The sequence below is a fragment of the Benincasa hispida genome, chromosome 8 (genome assembly GCF_009727055.1).
Source record: "Benincasa hispida cultivar B227 chromosome 8, ASM972705v1, whole genome shotgun sequence".
NCBI classification, from domain to species: domain Eukaryota; kingdom Viridiplantae; phylum Streptophyta; class Magnoliopsida; order Cucurbitales; family Cucurbitaceae; genus Benincasa; species Benincasa hispida.
The window spans coordinates 1,897,855-1,916,238 of NC_052356.1; the positions used below are offsets into that span (position 1 = coordinate 1,897,855).

Here is an 18,384-nt window from a genome sequence, read left to right on the forward strand (position 1 = left end):
GTTACTTGTTGCTCCTTGAGTACCACTGGTCCTCTAATGAATAATCTGTTTATGGTCCAAGAATAAATAAAATCTCTCTCGGGCCAGTGATAGGTGAGGCCTCATTATTCAAGTTCCAGAGTCAGCACTAAAGGAAATAACCTATCTACTTACCCTAAATGAGGGAATAGTGAATTTCGTGTAGCGGCGTTATGTTTCCAGCTTCCCAGTTGGTATCGTCTCTAAGATGATAGGCTTATCAAGTCAAAAACTAGGGCTACTCTCACCAATACAAATCAAAGGATGATCCTCATAAGCAGGAGTTTATAACTGACTTAGGATTCATATTGAGTTCCATGGTAATTATTTGAAATATTAATCTCTTTAGATAACGGTGTTATAACAAGAGACTATATATTTCGCGGTTCGGTCTTACACAATCTCATTGCATATGGTACTTCTACTCATATGTCTCCACATGAACAATTTGAATCAAATCATTTGTAACAATTATAAAGTGAGTCGAATCCATAGTGCTACCAGGATAAGACACCCAACTTTATCCATATATTAACCTTTTATGTTATTACTTGAACATGATTCACTTGCATGTCAGCCACATATTGTTAAACTTACATGAAAATAACCTTGGATCTGAGTTTATTGGAATTGAGTTATGCGATTAAATAAAATAATTGTTATTTATTAAAGATAAATAATATTTTTATATAGAAAATTTGTTACAAGTTTATAGAGTGCATCATTCATCATTTGGGCATACTCCATTTTTCACGCATCAATGCCATGTCCTCGTGTTGGTGCAAAATCCAAATAAATTTGAACGTCGCTCAAAATTATGTCTATTCGTAGGATACTCCTAAAAAGATGAAAGGTGGTTTGTTTTATGATCCTCAAGATAACAAAGCCTTTATGTCGACAAACGCTACATTCTTAGAGGAAGATCATATGAGAGATCATCAACCTTGCAGTAAACTAGTATTGAGTGAAATTTCTAGAGAAACTACAGATAAACCAACAAAAGTTGTTATTCATGCCAGTCCTTTAACAAGAGTTGTTGATGAAGCTGGTACCTCTGGTTAGTCACATCCTTCTCAAGAATTGAGAGTGCTTCGATGCAATGGGAGAGTTATTCATCAGTCCAAACATTACATGGGTTTAATAGAAACTTAGGTCGTCATATCTGATGATGGCATTGAGGATCTATTGACATATGAACAGGCAATGAATGATATGGACCAAGACCAGTGGATCAAAGCCATGGACCTTATAATGGAGTCTATGTACTTCAATTCGGTTTGGGAACTTGTGGATAAATCAAATTCGGTAAAACCTATTGGTTGTAAATAGATCTACAAAAGGAAAAGAGACCAAGCTAGTAAGACACAAACCTATAAGGCTCGACTAGTGGCAAAGGGTTATACTTAGAGAGAGGAGGTGGACTATGAAGAAACTTTCTCCCTTATTGCCATGTTGAAGTTGATTAGAATACTCTTGTGCATTGCCATATTTTATGATTATGAATTTGGATGAATGTTAAGACAGTTTTTCTGAATGGCCATCTTGAAGAGAGTATCTATATGGCTCAACCAAAGGGGTTCATTGAACAAGGTCAAGAGAAAAAGGTTTGAAAGCTTAAACGATCCATTTATGGGTTAAAACAAGCATCTAGATCCTGGAATATAAAGCTTGACACTATGATCAATTCTATGGTTTTGAACAGAATGTTGACGAATCTTGTGTCGACAAGAAAATTGTCAAAACCACTATAGCCTTCCTAGTGTTGTACGTTGATGAATCCTCATTGGGAATGATATAGGATTCCTAATTGACTAGAAATGGCTAGCTACCCAATACCAAATGAAAGATTTAAGAGAAGCTCAATAGGTTCTTGGAATCCAAATCATTCGGAATCATAAGAACAGAAGTTAGCCTTGTCTCATGTAGGAGTATATCAACATGCAACAGAAGCAACAAGGATTAATAAGCATTCTAATTCATCAATTTTGGCTATAAATGAAGCATGCTCATACAATAATAAGAGGGTTTCAAGTGATACCTTTGTAGAACTTCTTTAATCTCAAATTTAACTGCAAATCTTCTCCAATTCTTCTTGTGAACCACCTCAAGATCTTCCCACTATTCTCTTAGAGCTTTAGATTGAGTTGTGGGACTCACAATAAGCTTGAATGAAGGGAATTTGGAGAAGAACACACTGCAGCACCCACTTGAAGAATACCTTCTTCAAGTCAAAATTTTCTGTAAAAATTCAACTGATGCATGCTTCATTTCCACTTCAATCTTCTCTATTCATTGCAGAAATATCATGCAATAGAGAAGCTTGCATGAGATGCAGCTCATGCTTGGAGAATTGAAGCAAACTTAAGTGGGATTGTTGTGAGCTTCTTGGTTAGATGAGTGGAGAAATTTCATATTTCCTTTTTGTGTTTTTTCAATCTTTTCCAATTACAATTTATTTTCCAAAATCAATTTGATTTCAAAAATTGAAAAACTTTATTAATTTTATAAAATTAATTCATAAATTAATTTTCTAATTAATAATAAATAATTAATTAAACAATTTAATTAATTCTAATTAATTTAATATCAAATATTAAATTAATTTTACACGAATTCAACCTTTATGAATTTAATATTTAAATCATATTTAAATATTAATTAATTCTTCAATTCCGTTTAATTCCAAAATTAAACGCGTAATTATATCTCATATAATTACTAATTCTCTTAATTCTAATTTGAACGTTTCAAATTAACTTATCACGCTACTCTAAAGATAATCCATTTACAAGCTAGTATGGGGACCTTGTGAACTTATAGATCATGGGCTTCAACGATTCGAGATTAATTGGCTAAACTCTTTACACTGAATTAATCCTCATTCTTAACTAATGGGTCATTCCACTAAACCCCATAGTTGCACTCCCCTCAATGCAGATATATTATGTCCACTCGATATAACCATGATTAGTAAGTTAACCCTTCACAGGTTGTTCGTAATAATGGCTGGGTCAAATGTCTGTTTTACCCCTAAGATTACCGCTTGTTCTTTATGTCCCATCGATCATCTAATAAACAATTACTTTGTGATCCAATCAACAAACCGAGTCCCTCTCGAGCCAATGAGAGGGTGGCGCCCCTTGTTCAAGACCCTAGTCAGTACTTAAGGGAACGACCTCTCAACTATCCCAGAAAGTGGGTAGGAGCAAATTCCACCTTGCACTCTATGTCCCAAGCTTTCTACCTAGTCTTACCCCTAAAATGGAGATTTATTGAGCCAGAGCTATTAATCCAACCCTCACCTATGCAAATCTAAGGATAATCCCAAATAAACAGGAGTTCATAGTTAGCTCAGGACTAAGGTCAAGTTACCTAGGTCATTGCTTTGAAATAGTCAGTCTTAAACAGTAAACAACGTTATAAAGTAAGAGTGACTGATTTCGTGGTCCGATCTTGTACAAACCCATTGTACAGGACGCTCCCACTCCTCATGTCATAACATGTACGAATTAAGATTACATCGTCTGTAGCACTTTACAACTCTTTGTAACAACTACAAAGTGGGCCGCATCCAATAGTATTACTAGAATAAGGCACCCAACCTCATTCATATACTATAGATCATTTTAACTATTTACTCGAACCTGATCCACTTTTATGTCTCCACATAAAGTTCAAGTACTCATGTAATAGTCATGGATCTTTTAGTTTATTGGATTTATTTCTAAAACGAAATAAGCAATACATATATTCAATAATAACTTATTGAATTTTCGGAATAAATTTTATTGTTTACAAACCACAAGTTTTAGGACATAAAACCCAACATCTCAAGCATCATATATAGACAAGATGTTGTCTACATATAAGATGCAGAATTCAAATAGGGGATTATTACCTTTCAGGCATGGAATTCATTTGTCTAAGGAACAGTATCTTAAGACACCTCAAGAAGTTGAGAATATGAGACGTATTCCCTATGCATCAGCAGTTGGTAGTCTGATGTATGTTATGTTATGTACACGACATGACATATGCTACGCAGTGGAAATAGTCAGCAAGTATCAGGCCAATCCAGAATATGATCATTGGACTGTCATTAAAAATATCCTCAAGTATCTAAAGAGAATGAGGCACTATATGCTCGTGTATGGTTCTAAGCATCTGATCCTTAAAGGATACACTGACTCTGATTTTCAGACCAATAAAGACTCAAGGAAATTTCATCAGGGTCAATGTTCACTCTAAACGGAGAAGCATTAGTGTGGAGGAGTATAAAGCAAGGTTATATTGATGACTTCACTGTGGAAGCAGAGTACGTGGTTGCGTTTGAAGTGATAAAGGAAGTTGTATGGCTTAAGACATTCTTAGCAGATTTGGAAGTGGTTCCAAATATGCATTTTTCTATCACCCTCTATTGTGATAATAGTGGCGCAGTTTCAAATTCTAAAAAACCTAGAAGCCATAAGTGTGGGAAGCACATTCAGCATAAATATCATCTCATCAGGAAGATTGTGCAAAGAGGAGACGTGATCATCAAGCAGATAGCACAACATTACTGATCCATTTACAAAGGCTCTCATGACTAAAGTGTTTGAGGGTCACTTAATGAGTCTAGTGTTGGGGTTGATGCCCTAAATCTCGTAGGGTCCTATAATTTTTAAACATTATATGAACAAACTATTATGTGATTAATAATATATGTTATTTTTATTCGCTTTGTCTATAAAATATGTGATATTTTAGTTGCATTAACCACAAACCATGTGATATTTTAGTTGCATTAACCACAAACCAATAAACTAACATCCAAGGTTATTATTGTAACTTAAACATGTATGTGGAGACATACAGGTGGATCACGTTTAAGTGATAACCCAAATGTTTATTCCTAGCTTAATTCAGGCTTGTTATAAGGTGTTACATGTTTATTCTCCCTATTTTGTAGGTACCGAGCAACCGAGAATTAGAATTGGTGATTTGAAGTTAATCGGGGTTAATTTGAAGCAATTTGGACTTAATTTAGGCATCCGGGCTTCAAATGATTCAAAAGGACCAAAATGCCCTTTGTGAAGCATCACAACGCTTAAAATTGCCTGACTTGACGCTCGTGCAACGCTTGAAGGCAGCAAAGGGGAGCGTTGCAAAGCTCTGGAAAATCAACATCGCCACCATTGCAACGTCGTGCGACGTTCGACCTTGACACTGGAAGATAAAAATGCAGTATTGCAACGCTCCTTTAGAGCATCGCGACTCTATGAACTTTGATAGAAATTTGGCTAAACGCGCGTGCAAGTGAACGTTGCAACACTGTTTTGAGCATTGCGATGCTGCCTCAATTTCTATAAATATTCTCTTTGGACCTAGTTCAAAATACGTTGAATTTAGGAGGCCAAATTGATGGAGGCCGAAATAAAACTCGACCCTTCTTCTATTCCCTTCATTTTTTTAGTATCTCTAGGTTATTTTTTCTTTTCGTTTTGGGTTGTAATCGATCGAACGTTTGTGTATCTCAGATTTTTCTGTGAATTGAGAGGTAAAATCTATTTAGTTTCTTTGAGCAAGAGCCCTGTGTTTAATTTCTTGAAGGTTTCATAATTAATTTAACTGCAATCTTTTGAATTCTTTGGTTGGATTCATTTTAATCTTAATGAGTTTCAATAAATTCTTCTAACAAATTAATTTATTGAAATTCTTGTTTATAAAATCTTTCTAGCCCATGCATCATTGATTGATTAAGTTGCGCATATTAGGATCGCATGTTTAGGGTCTAGACTTTTTCTGGCCAAACTCATGTATGTCTTAGTATAATCTTTCTAATTTAATCATGCTACAAGATATGGCTTTCTGGCTTGTAGCATGTCTCAACAATTGAACCATTTCTTAATGCTTTTCAGTTTTAACTTGTATGTCACTAAGAAGGAAAAGTTTTAAACTGAGTTAGGGCTAATTTAGATTTTTATCAAAATTGGCTAATTGGGCTATTAGAATTTCTAATAGGTTGAGAGATTGACAGATTCAGTGTAATTAATTGGTGCCTAATGAAAGAAATTACATAGGAACTCTCTCTTGCTCTAGAAATTAGATAGACTCCTACCCTAGATTACATTTACCCTTTTATTTTAATTTCGCACATGTTATCTCTTCCACAAATAACCCTCCATTTATCACTCTAGTTAAAAAAAATTAACTCAACGAAACCAATCGCGCTTCTCCGTGGATCGACTCGAACTTACCACTGTTGTTACGTTTTTGTAGTAATAGGAGTAGTACGGTATTTATAATTATAAGTTTTCTTTTGTTTCAGTTTGGAGTCAAATTAACAACATCGATTCTCGAACTCGAACAATCTCTTCAAATACGAGTTCCTTCATCTAGAACTACAAGTTTTGTAAATCTAGGGAAAGTGGGAGAAGCCATGGGTTTGTGATGCCCTAGTTTATTGTATTTAATATTTTTCTCTCACGCTCAACATGATATGTAAATGACCCCACTCGAGTTTTAGTCCAAGTGAGATTTTTTTGGGTTTTATGTCCTAAAACTCGTGGTTTATAAACAATAAAAAAATTCTATTTCACAATAAAGTTGTTATTGGGGTTTATTTAGTAAATATGTTATTGAATATGTGAATTGCATTTAAAAACCCAAAATGCAATAAACTAAAAACCCCTAGCTATAACATGAATACTTGAACTATATGTGGAGACATAAAAGTTGATCAAGTTCAAGTAAATAGCCAAAACGGTCTATAGTATAAGGATAAGGTTGGGTACCTTAACCTGGGGACACTATGGATGCGACCCAATTTGTATTTGATACGAACGATGTGATCCTGAATCGTTCATGTAAAGACATGTGAGTGGAGGTATCCTATGCAATGAGTTTGCATAAGACCAGACTGCGAATTAGTCACTTTTACTTTATGATGCTGTTTACTATTAAGACTAACTACTTCAATACGTGACCTAGGTAACTTGATCTTAATCCTTAGTTAACTATGAACTATTGTTTATTCGGGATTATCCTTTAATCTACATGGGTGAGAGTGACCTGAGTTGCCGACTCAATAAGCCCCCCATTTTAGGGATAAGACTGGGTAGATAGCTGGGATATAATCCTACAAGATGGAATTCACTGATACCCAATTCTAGGGATAGTAGATAGATTGTTCTCTTAGGTGATGACTTCGGTGAAGGAACTCTAAAGAGAGAACCAGTGAGCAGAAGCAGATCGTTCCAAATTTCATTGAGAAAGAACAAAAACACATACAGTCTAAAAGAATAGATTGTGCATAAACAATAAATTACAAGCATGCTTCTTTAATTGAACAAGGGATAGAGTATGCAAACCTTTGAAGAACTCTTTATTCAAGTATCCTCAATTCTTCAGCAACTCGTTCAATAGCATGAACTCGAACGCAACAATTAGAACAACCAAGAGCACGAACTGAATCCTCGATCACTATCAAGTGCAACTCGATCCTCGACCCTCAAACAGAACAAGAACACCACCACAAAAGTTACCTTAGTATTCTCGGTGTGAGAATCTAGGAGTTGTGGGCTCTGTGTGACTTTGGATAGAGGAACGAATGAGATAGACGATCAAGTAAGTGGGAGAAGGAAGAAGGCTATCGTATAGACTTAATACTCAATCATGTAGTAGGAAGAAGCCTATCGTATAGACTTGCTACTCGATTGTGTAGCAACGAGTAACTATCGTATAGTAAACTCAATACTTGATCGTGTATGCTCTCTATGTTATCTTTTAGTAAAACACTTTTACAAACTCTTTGTATAGGATACCCCCGTTCACATGTCTCCAAATGAATGGTAAGGATCAGACCATTTGTAGCACTTTACAACATTTGTAACATCTACAAAGCGGGTTGTATCTGTAGTGTCACCAGGATAAGGTATCCCTCCTTTATCCTTATACTACAGACCATTTAGGTTATTACTTAAGGCATGATCCAGTTGTATGTCTCCACATACATGCTTAAGTTACATAAAATAACCTCGGATCTTAGTTTATTGGATTGAGTAAACCGTCAACTTAAGTACCTCCAGCCTTAGACATGATCTTTCCAGGTGAGTTATCTTGTAACCTTAGTTTTACAAGTTATCGACCTATTTTAACTATTAAAACAAGTTGTGGTTGTTTACCCTAAGTGAGCATGCAATTATCTTTGTTATAGATTTTAAATGTCTAATTCATTTTATAACACTTATAACTAAGACAAAATTCATAACATACGTCAAACATTTCATAAAACAATATAACAACTTATATCAATTCTCATGAAAAGCTACACATGCATACTATAAATTATAACACTTATAACATGCTTTCAATGCATGAAACATGTTTATCCTATAGTGGGATTTTAAATCTATATGGCATACTTTATGCACACACAAATTTAACTTAACTAAAACATACATTCATAATGCATAATTAATTAAACACACTAAAGCGAACTGATTTTGGCATTCTAGGCTATCAAACAACAAAATTATTGCAATAATAATTTTAAAACAGCTTTGAACCGATCCCGAACACTTCGAACAAGATTGAACCCAGTTGAAATCAGCTTGAATTGGACCCTAAAGGCTTCAAATAGGTCAGAATTGGATGGATTGAAGGCGAACTGGGTCAATCCGATCCAACTAGACCGTTCTTCCTTCGCGCGTGCGTTTCTAGAAGAAATATGAACAACTTTGCAATACTGTCATGGAGCATTGCAACACTGCGACTCGGGCAGAAGCTCCCTGTTCTGGTTCCACCTGCATCTTGCTCCAAATCTCTTCAAATTACATTCTAATTTCAACTCTAATGACTCTAGAAAATTTACACTCTTCTTCACTCAATAAAGCCCATAAACAACTGGGCAATTACAATTAATTACAACAGATTGAAGCTCAATTTGGTGCCAAAATCGTAATATATCCAACTTTAGCAACCAACAACATTCATCTCATGAAAAATCACCCACCAAGATTAAATGAATGGAAATTGATTGCTTAAAACGTGCTCTAATACCACATGAAGGAATTAAAAACATGCAACCGGAAGCAATCAGGATCTTAAGCACTCTAATTTTTTAAGCAATCAGGATCTTAAGGATTAAGTATGCAAGCACAAAATTGTAAAAAAAAACAAAGTTTAATGTGTGAATCTTGGTTTAGCTCAAAATTGAGGATGTCCTTTAGTTGTCTGTTGTGGAACAGGGTCTTAGGGAGCAGGTACCTCCTAAGGCAGTGCCCGTCGAGCTAACATCTCCTCTACTACATTCTTGAATTTTTCTTCCAAATGAACTATCAATGCAGCAAGATTAGCCTAGGTGACGGGTGCATTAGGGGATGGGTGAACTGACGTATTTTCCTCATTCTCAGCTACATTTCCAACAAGTTGTTGATGTCCCCCTTACTTCCAGTTCTTCCTCATCAACCACCTCTTCTAACACTTCGGCATGGTGGCATTTTCTGACATTCACAGTTCACTTTTTTTAATTCTCAGTTAAAGAAACTGTCTAATATTATCTTTAAAGAAAGCAGTTGAGGTCATGCACATAAAATTTAAAACATCTTATTAAGAAACATACTTGGTGAGGATGAATGATCCGTAGATGGCCATAAGGGACACATAACCTAGACTTACATTGTAAGCCAGTCTATAAAGCCTAAAACATAGGCTCTGATACCAACTATAACGAACCGACCTTTCGAGTACTCTAACAAGGGTCGTTTACTCATAAATACTCATTTAAGACCCAAACATTTTGACCATTGTGGAAAACAAAATTCATTAAAACAATGAAGACAGGTTTCTTTGAAAAAATAATAAACTAGAAAATTAATATATAACAAATAAGTAAATCCTTTATTCGAGATCCCTAAAACATCTGAGAAAACTTAACATTCAAATAAATAAAATCTGCAATCTGACATTGAGTTTCAGATCAAAACATCTAAACAACTTAAAACATAAAACTGAGCGGAAGCAATTTCATATCCCATATGGCACGATCACGGGTCCCTCTCATCTCTCGTTCATCTGTTCCTGTCCTTACCTAGAAAAAATCATAAAATAAGAAATGTTGAGTATTAAGAATACTCAATAAGTGACCCCCTACTAAGGTCATTTGGGGGACTTGCTGATCCCAACCTAACATTAGCGTATTGTATATATCATAGCATGGCATGGCATGACATAGGTATAAAATAGTGAACCTAAAAGCCCACAAACACATGGTATAAGTAGTGCTCCCGAAGGATCACAAAACATGTATAGGTAGTGTTTCCGTAGGAACACCAAATCAGTTGTAAGTGTGAACTCCAAAGAACACAAATCATAGCAATAGTGGTGATCCTATAGGGACACCGAAACAATCATAAGTAGTGGACCCGAAGGCTCACTAACATAAGATATACGCAACCAGATAGGAGAGTTAACAGTCACCCCTTAGCATAGCATGCACACAATAATCAAAGAAGCTTAAACATAAAGTCATAGTCTATGGCTTTCCAACATGTTCATAGTATAGCTTAAAATTATATAGCTTAGCAAATCATTCCAATCAATCTTTAGAATGCTTTTATGGTACCATCTAGTTAACATTTTTACTTAATTTGAGTGTCCAACTCAAGGAGTTTTAGTAGAAAATCACTTACCTCAAATTGCAAGTCCAAAGAGCGTGAACTAGAACCTACAACATAAAAATCCAAATTTTAATTTATCCTTCGGAGCCCAAATTCTATCCACCAAATTATACAATTAACTTCAAGTAACTTGCCCAATCCGAACTTGATCAACAGTCACGTCCAGGCTTTTGGCTCCAAAATCTCCACCAAAAAAACCTTTAATTCCAACCTTCAAAATTAATCATAAAACCAAGGATTTAAACCCATACCCAATGGGCAATCAAAACAAATCCAAGAAATCATCAAAACTTTATCCAAAATCCAAGATTCCGACCAAACCAAAGCAAAATCTGGAGAGACACCCAAAACGACGATAGTAGAAGACTGAATGACAGTCGGACTCGACGGCGACGTTGGATTCGATGGCAACGATGCTCAAACAATCTGGTGAAACAACGGTCGTGCAGTGGCTAGTGGTTGATGGTGACGACTGGCATTCTCAGGTTCAAGGCAAGACAGTCGAGTGAGAGAGAGAAAGAAAGAACGGTGCTAGGGAACGTGAATCGTCGGCTAGCATCAAATCTGGTAGGGAGATTCAATTATTCAACCTAAATTAAAGGTTTGATTCCTCCACTCCGTATATTTTGATTAATCACGACCCAATTTGAAATTTTGCAGAGGACCTTCTTCGTCTTGGATTTTTTTTTTTTTCCTTACTTTGTAATTTGAAGGTTCCCTTTCTACAAGTTGAGCCTGAAAAAGAATCAGGGAAAATAGGAGCTTAAGAAGGGTGAGAGAGGCATCTATTTTAAGATTAACGTCCACTGGTATGAGCAGGAGTGATGAGTAGGAGAGGAAAGGATGAAAAAAGAGGAGAGAGAAAAACTTTTTTTAAAAAAAAAATAAAAGCATTATTGAGTATTTAAAATAATTATATATATATATAATAAATGTATGAAATGTGTATATATATAATAAATGTATTTTTTAAAATTGAGGGACTAAATTGACGAAATTGAAAATTTAAAGACCAAATATACAAGGTATTCTTTAAAACTTAGGACTAAAAAGATAGTTTCCCATTATTTTATGGTTTATATGGTTGATATACATATTATTAAGACGAATTGGAATATGTAGGCACGATTTCGGTTTCGTTTGGGAAAACGTCAAAATTAGAAAGTAATAAGATGTTTGAAAACTCACGTGTGGGATATTTTTCGAATTCCTGTTTTGTCCTTAATGGGGTCGTTGGTTTTGTGGTTCATATTTTTATAAATATATTGTAATTGTTGAAGTTTAAGTAAGAATGTAGTTATGGATACAATGTAATTGTTGAGTTATCAAATTAAGTAAGAATGTAGTTGTGGATATAGTGTAATTATTGAGTTATCAAATTTCCATTTAAACAGATAATTCTTACTAATTTTTATCCCCAAACATCTATTTGGTATCTATCTTTTCTCTATATATTTGATTTTATCTAATTACTTTTCAATTTCTTTAATTATTTGTTAAAAGATTCAATTTCATCTTCATTTGTTATACATTTATTTGTTTTCATCTTTTTTCTATTTATCAGTTTACCTTTTTAACACGTTTTATTCTTTTTTTTTTATTATTTGCTTATTCATATTGTTATTATATTCAATTTTATTTTTTTCACTTTTTAAATAATTTTTAGTGTATATTTTTATCTCATTTTTATCTCATTATATAATAATATTATTATACAATTGTTGACGTTTTAAAATATATTTCTGGTTATTTGACATTTTATTATCTAAAACTCATGTGTTTTTTATTGACGCATAACCAAGATTGAATTTACATTTTTTTTTTTCTAAATATCAATTTTTTCATCTTCATCTTTTGATTTTACCAAACAATTCTTTCATTGATCTATCGATTTTCTTCTTTTCCTCTTCATATATTCTTGTATGACGATTCAATCTTCTTTTGATTCATTATTATAATCAGCTTTCTTCCTTTTTGTTGGTAAAAGAAGATGAAATCTTGTTTTTCAGAGAGAATCAATGTTAGACACTATATAAATTGGAACTTCCGCGACTATGGTGGACGCCAAATAATCGAAGTTATGATTTTTGTGTGGTAGTTGACTACTCTCTAGTGCCTGTAAATCTTGCAAATACACCATATTTGAATATTAATTTAGCATAAACAGATCATTCTCTCCAAAGCATGTTATTAACAAATTTGGTTTATCTAATTCTTTTTCAATTGCTTTAACCTTTTGATACCATTTTTAGTTTTATTAAATCTTTTTTCATTAGTTTAAACATATTCTTATCATATTCAAAATGTAATACGAAGTTAGACTAATTTCCAGTTTGTCCTCGGTGAGCTCTTGAAATTAACTAATATACATTTACACATAAATTGTAATCGTAACATGAAGTTATGAGATCAACTAATCTATATTTATACATATTGTGTAGTTGTAATATGAAGTTATGCGATTTTAACCATCATTTTTCATATTTTCCGATTTAAATTAGAGATTCTCCCTAATTTTTCACTAACGAATCTATCTTTTGTTATCGAATTTGTTTTAGTTTATTTGATGGGTTGCTTACTGTTATGTTATCGATTATCCATTATTCCTGATATATATATATATATATTATATATATATATATTATTATATATATATATATATATTATTACTATTTATAATAATTTATAATTTTTAAAATGTATTAAACATACGACACACCTACATAACATATATTAGTATATAAAACATATTTATATACCTACTTATTATTTTGATAAGACTAACCCTCATTTCCAAGTCCTTTCCCTTTCCTATTTGCAGCAAGCCTATAGCTATAATATCTTCACAAACTATCCTTCAAAATCTATGCTAGCACATCTTCCTCGATCGATTCTAAGATCATATTGGTTGGTTTTAAATTTTGGAACCATTTCTAGACTTTAACCATGTTATTTGTTTTTAAGTTTTAGTTGAGATTGTTTCTTTTTCTTCTAGAATGTTTAGATAGAGTCTACTTATAATTTTCAAGTTATTTTTAAAGTATTATCTATTTTTACTCAATTTCTTAGTCCTTCAAATAGTTTGATAATTTACTAATCAATATTTTATATTATTTTAATTTATTTTACCATTTTTATAATTTTGAAATCTTTTGCCAATTTTTTCAAATTAAACTTGAAAAATTGCTCTCTTGTCAGCCCTATCATTATACGCAAATCCAACGCAGGTTTAATTAAACTAAAAATCTCACCAACTAAATATCCAAAATCCACAAAATACAAGTCCTAAATTTACAAATTTACCCACAAAGCAAATCTTTCAACATCTATATAGTATCTATCTCTATAAAAATATCCGTATATCACGTCCGATGTTTTCTTCCAACACAAACAATACAGAACTTCCTCGATGATGATATCATTTCTAGCATTTTCCTTAATGGCATCAAAGACAAACGCAACAATTATAATTACTATCAGACCAGACAGTAAATGTAAATGAAAATTCCTAATGGGTTTGGTTGATGGGAATAAAAAAACTTCATTATCAATTGTCACTCTAAAGGAGAAGAAAACATCCCTGTTTCTTTGATCTGAATCATTCAAAAATGCTCAATTCACAAAACTGCTCTTCAAAAAATAACGTTAACGTCGACAGTAAAAAGATCTAACACACAAGACAGACTAGGTTGCTAACAGAGCTTAGAAAACCCGGTACGACTTCCCCATTGAGCTCTTCAGGTACAGGCACCTAACCTGCAAACAACCATATTTACATTTCATGAGCAAAAAAGATTTAACATATCAAGTTGAGTTATGTTTCAAGAGATACTGATGGGACTAACTTACATTCTGCCAGTTCTTTTTCAACAAAGAAACCAGGAAATTGACGCTCATTTGAACATTTTGGAAGACTTGCTTCTCTTCCATAGCAATGTTTCCAACGGCAACTCCCATACAAAGGACCTTCTTCAGTTGAAACTTGACCATTGCCTTTGTCTCGTTGACTTTCGATTCGAGCGTTTCTTGGTGTGTCACCAATGTTGGGAACTTTCCTGTAGCACAAAAACAACCAAAGATAGAATTGACGGTTGAACATAACAAAAGAATATATTTCAGGGAGTTGAATTAACCATATTTGGTGAAGGGCAACAGAAGAACTATATTTCATCATAAAATATTCTAACCTGCTTTGTTGAGACCAGGGCCTAGAAGTCGAGGGATCTGCTTGATTATAGCTTCAGATGCCAAAAAGGCATGGTATTTTTTGGCAAGTTTCTTCACCAATTTCTTATTCTTATTTAGCTTCTTCAAGCCTTCCACATCCATATAGTCTAGACCAATTTTCTCAGCCTGAAATTTAGATGAAACCCCATTAAGAAAAATCGTCTAAGCGTGTGGAAAGCTTACGTAACAGATAAGAAGAGGCATATCAAATGGTCCATCTCCAAAACAATCAGAAACACTAATGTTTAGCACATACACACCACAAAACATCCTTAACTGATAGGAATTTAAAAACAGATAGATTATATTTAGAATCCAACAATATATTAGATTATATAAAAACGAATATATTTTAAAAATATTGAACCTAATAAAATAAATTTCTATTGCTTGCAATAAAGCAATGTTAAGCTACAGAAAGCAAAATATCACAGTCAGTAGTAACACAATCGTGTACCTAGAGCCGAGTAAAATTACCTCTTCAACGTGTGAGGCATCCCCAAGCATGCATATCTTCATCTTGGGACGGGGAATGTGTGGCAACTTCACAGAACCACTGAAACGCTTGTCCTTTTGAGGATCATAGTTCTTCAGTCCAATCTGAAGCTCAATGGTTTCAGTAAACTTTCTCTTTTTCTCATTGCTATCAGTGAAGATAGATGAGATAGCTTCTCTCAATGCATCACTCTGAAGCTTACTGCATACAGAAATGAAAAGATAATAAGACTACACACACAATGTGTAACTAAAACAATCCTATATTGAAACTTCATGAAGATGCACCGGAATACAAGCGTACTTCCTATTGATGAGCAATCCATTATTCTAGCTTCCATAAAACTCAAAACGGTAGAATAAAATAGAAAAAAAAAAAGAAAAAAAAAAAAAAGTCTACTTCATGAAGATCATCAATCCACATTCTCAAAAGCACATTACTCAAACAGTAGATTCGATTATTCAGAACCAATCCATTATTCTAGTAACCATAAAAGATCATCAATCCACTTTCTCAAAAGTTCACATTACTCAAACAGTAGATTAGATTATTCAGAGCCAACCCATTATTCTAGGCTCTGGCAACCATAAAACTCAAAACAGTATAATCAAATAAACGAAACCTACTTCCTAAAGATCATCCATCCACTCTCTTAAAAAATTCACATTACTCGCACATTAGATTAAATCATTTAGAACCCATTATTCCAGCAACCAAAAAACTCAAAACAGTAGGATTGAAGAAAAGAAGCCTACTTCCTGAAGATCATCAATCTACTGTCTCAAAAGTTCACATTACTTGAACAGTAGATTAGATTATTCAGAACAAACCCATTATTCTAGGAACCATAAAACTCAAAACAGTAGAATCAAAGAAAAGAAGCCTACTTCCAAAAGATTATCAATCCACTTTCTCAAAAGTCCACAGTACTCGAACATTAGATTAAATTATACAGAACCCATTATTATAGCAACCATAAAACTCAAAACAGTAGAATCGAAGAAAAGAAACCAAAACAGAGGGAGTGCAAGCATGAAGAGAAACCAATCGAGGGAGTGCAAGCATTGTAACTAGTGAAACCCAAATAGCATGAATCTGAAACCAAAACAATTATCCAAAACAAAGAGAATGCTAACAAAAATACCTCATTTTCGAATCTTCGCCTTCGCAAAGATACTAAACACTTCAGTCCTATGCACAAACAGAGTTGAGAAACGGTAAGAAACTTCACAGAAAAGAAAATAACAATGGGAAAATGGTAATGCGATCAAAGATTATGAAGAGAAACAAAGGGGAAAAGAAGACCAGCGACGGCATACCGGAGAAAAAGGAAAACGAACCAATTTAGGGTTGAGAAAAGGAGATTTTATACATTGGAATTCGCAGGCTCAATGTAAATGGGCCAGCCCATTTAACTTCCTTTTTCGTTTTTTAAGGGATTTCTACATTAAAAAAAAAAAAAAAAAAAAAAAAACCCTTAAAAATAAATATCTAAAACATTTCATTTCTACAAAATAATAATAATAATAAAATCTTTTCATCTCCCCATTTTCACTCACTGTGGTTATTTATAATTTAGTCTTCACTTAGGTTATATATATATATATTATTCTCTCCTCATCCATATTCTCTCCCTCGTACACATGTATATTCTCTCCCCACATGCTTCAAGAGTATTTCTTCATCCTCCCTCTATTTTCTCCTTTCGACGGTGTGAGTTACAGACAGGAGATGGATGGCGTGGGGTGAACACGTGACAGCAAGAACGACGATGGCGGACTCGGAGCGAACAAATGACAATGACGGAATCAGAGCAAATGAATCACAACGGTGGACTTAGAACAAATGAACTGCAGTGGTGGACTCAGAGTAAATGAACGGCAACAGCGGACTCAGTGTAGACAAACAACGGACCCAAATCAACTTTTATAAATGAAAAAAGGTGTATACATGTACTTTTTTTAACTTTTATAGGAAATTTGATATATAGTGTGATATATGTATTCGTTTATTTGATATAAATTATAGTGCTTTTTTTTTTTATTTAGACTTCATATATTATGATATATATACTATGGTGTAAATGAAATTTATAAAGATTTATATGTTGTGGTATATTTCATATATTGGTTTATACTGTGATTTATGTCAAACATTGAGTCAATCTTTAATTTATAAATTATAGTATATTTCATATATTGGTTATAAAATGTTCAAATAACTAACAAAATGACCTAAGGTATATTTTAAATAATCATGAATCCGTCAAAAATGTTCTAACGTATATTCAAAATAACCATTAATCCGTCAAAAAAATCAATAAGTTGATATGTGAAAACCAACGTAAATAGAAAATAAAATTTCATTAAATACAATTTTTTTCCAAATTGGAAAATGGAAAAAAATTACAATAAATGTATTTTCTCTCTCCAATTGTTAAATGAGAAAAATTATATTAAATACATTTTTTCTCTCTATAATAAATGTATTTTCTCTCCACATTATTAAAATAGCTTCGAAAATAGAAAAAAATATATAAAAATCAGACATAAATAAATGAAAAAGTGTATAATTGTCCAACATTAACCCTAAAAGTCATATTTGAAAAAAAAATCAAATTTTAAGATATTTATGAAATATATGGTTTTCTTTAGGCCTTCTATGTAGAAACTCTTTTTCATTTTTTTTTCTCTTTAGAAAATTGTGGTGTATATTTATCTACAAAAATGTACCGAAAGTGTCAAAAAAAAATTATAATACCTATGGTTTTTGTACACATATTATTTAGGCTTTGTTTAGTAACAATCTCGTTTTTTGTGTTTGGATTTTGAAAATTAAGTATATTTTCTCCCATTTCTTACAATGATTTACATCTTTCTTAAGTATAATGATTGAATTCTTAGCCAAATTCTAAAAATAAAAATAAAAATTTTAAAACTACTTTTTTTGTTTTCAAATTTTTGTGAAATTTGGATGTAGAAGTAG

The 18,384-nt window shown here is 33.1% G+C and overlaps 1 protein-coding gene across 2 annotated transcripts; it reads right to left on the reverse strand.

Annotated features, from left to right (window-relative positions):
• Positions 1-14,192: 14,192 nt before the first annotated feature.
• Positions 14,193-16,781, reverse strand: LOC120082678 (60S ribosomal protein L10a). Of its 2 annotated transcripts, XM_039037947.1 has the most exons (6): positions 16,719-16,781; positions 16,544-16,590; positions 15,381-15,600; positions 14,864-15,029; positions 14,526-14,731; positions 14,193-14,432 (listed from the first exon to the last, which is right to left on the reverse strand). In XM_039037947.1, the coding sequence occupies exons 2-6, from the start codon at positions 16,546-16,548 to the stop codon at positions 14,379-14,381; spliced, it is 651 nt and encodes a 216-aa protein (XP_038893875.1). In that variant the 5' UTR covers positions 16,549-16,590; positions 16,719-16,781; the 3' UTR covers positions 14,193-14,378. The 2 variants fall into 2 exon arrangements, with proteins under 2 accessions (XP_038893875.1, XP_038893874.1); XM_039037946.1 differs by lacking the exon at positions 16,719-16,781 and having other exon boundaries at positions 16,544-16,698.
• Positions 16,782-18,384: the final 1,603 nt, after the last annotated feature.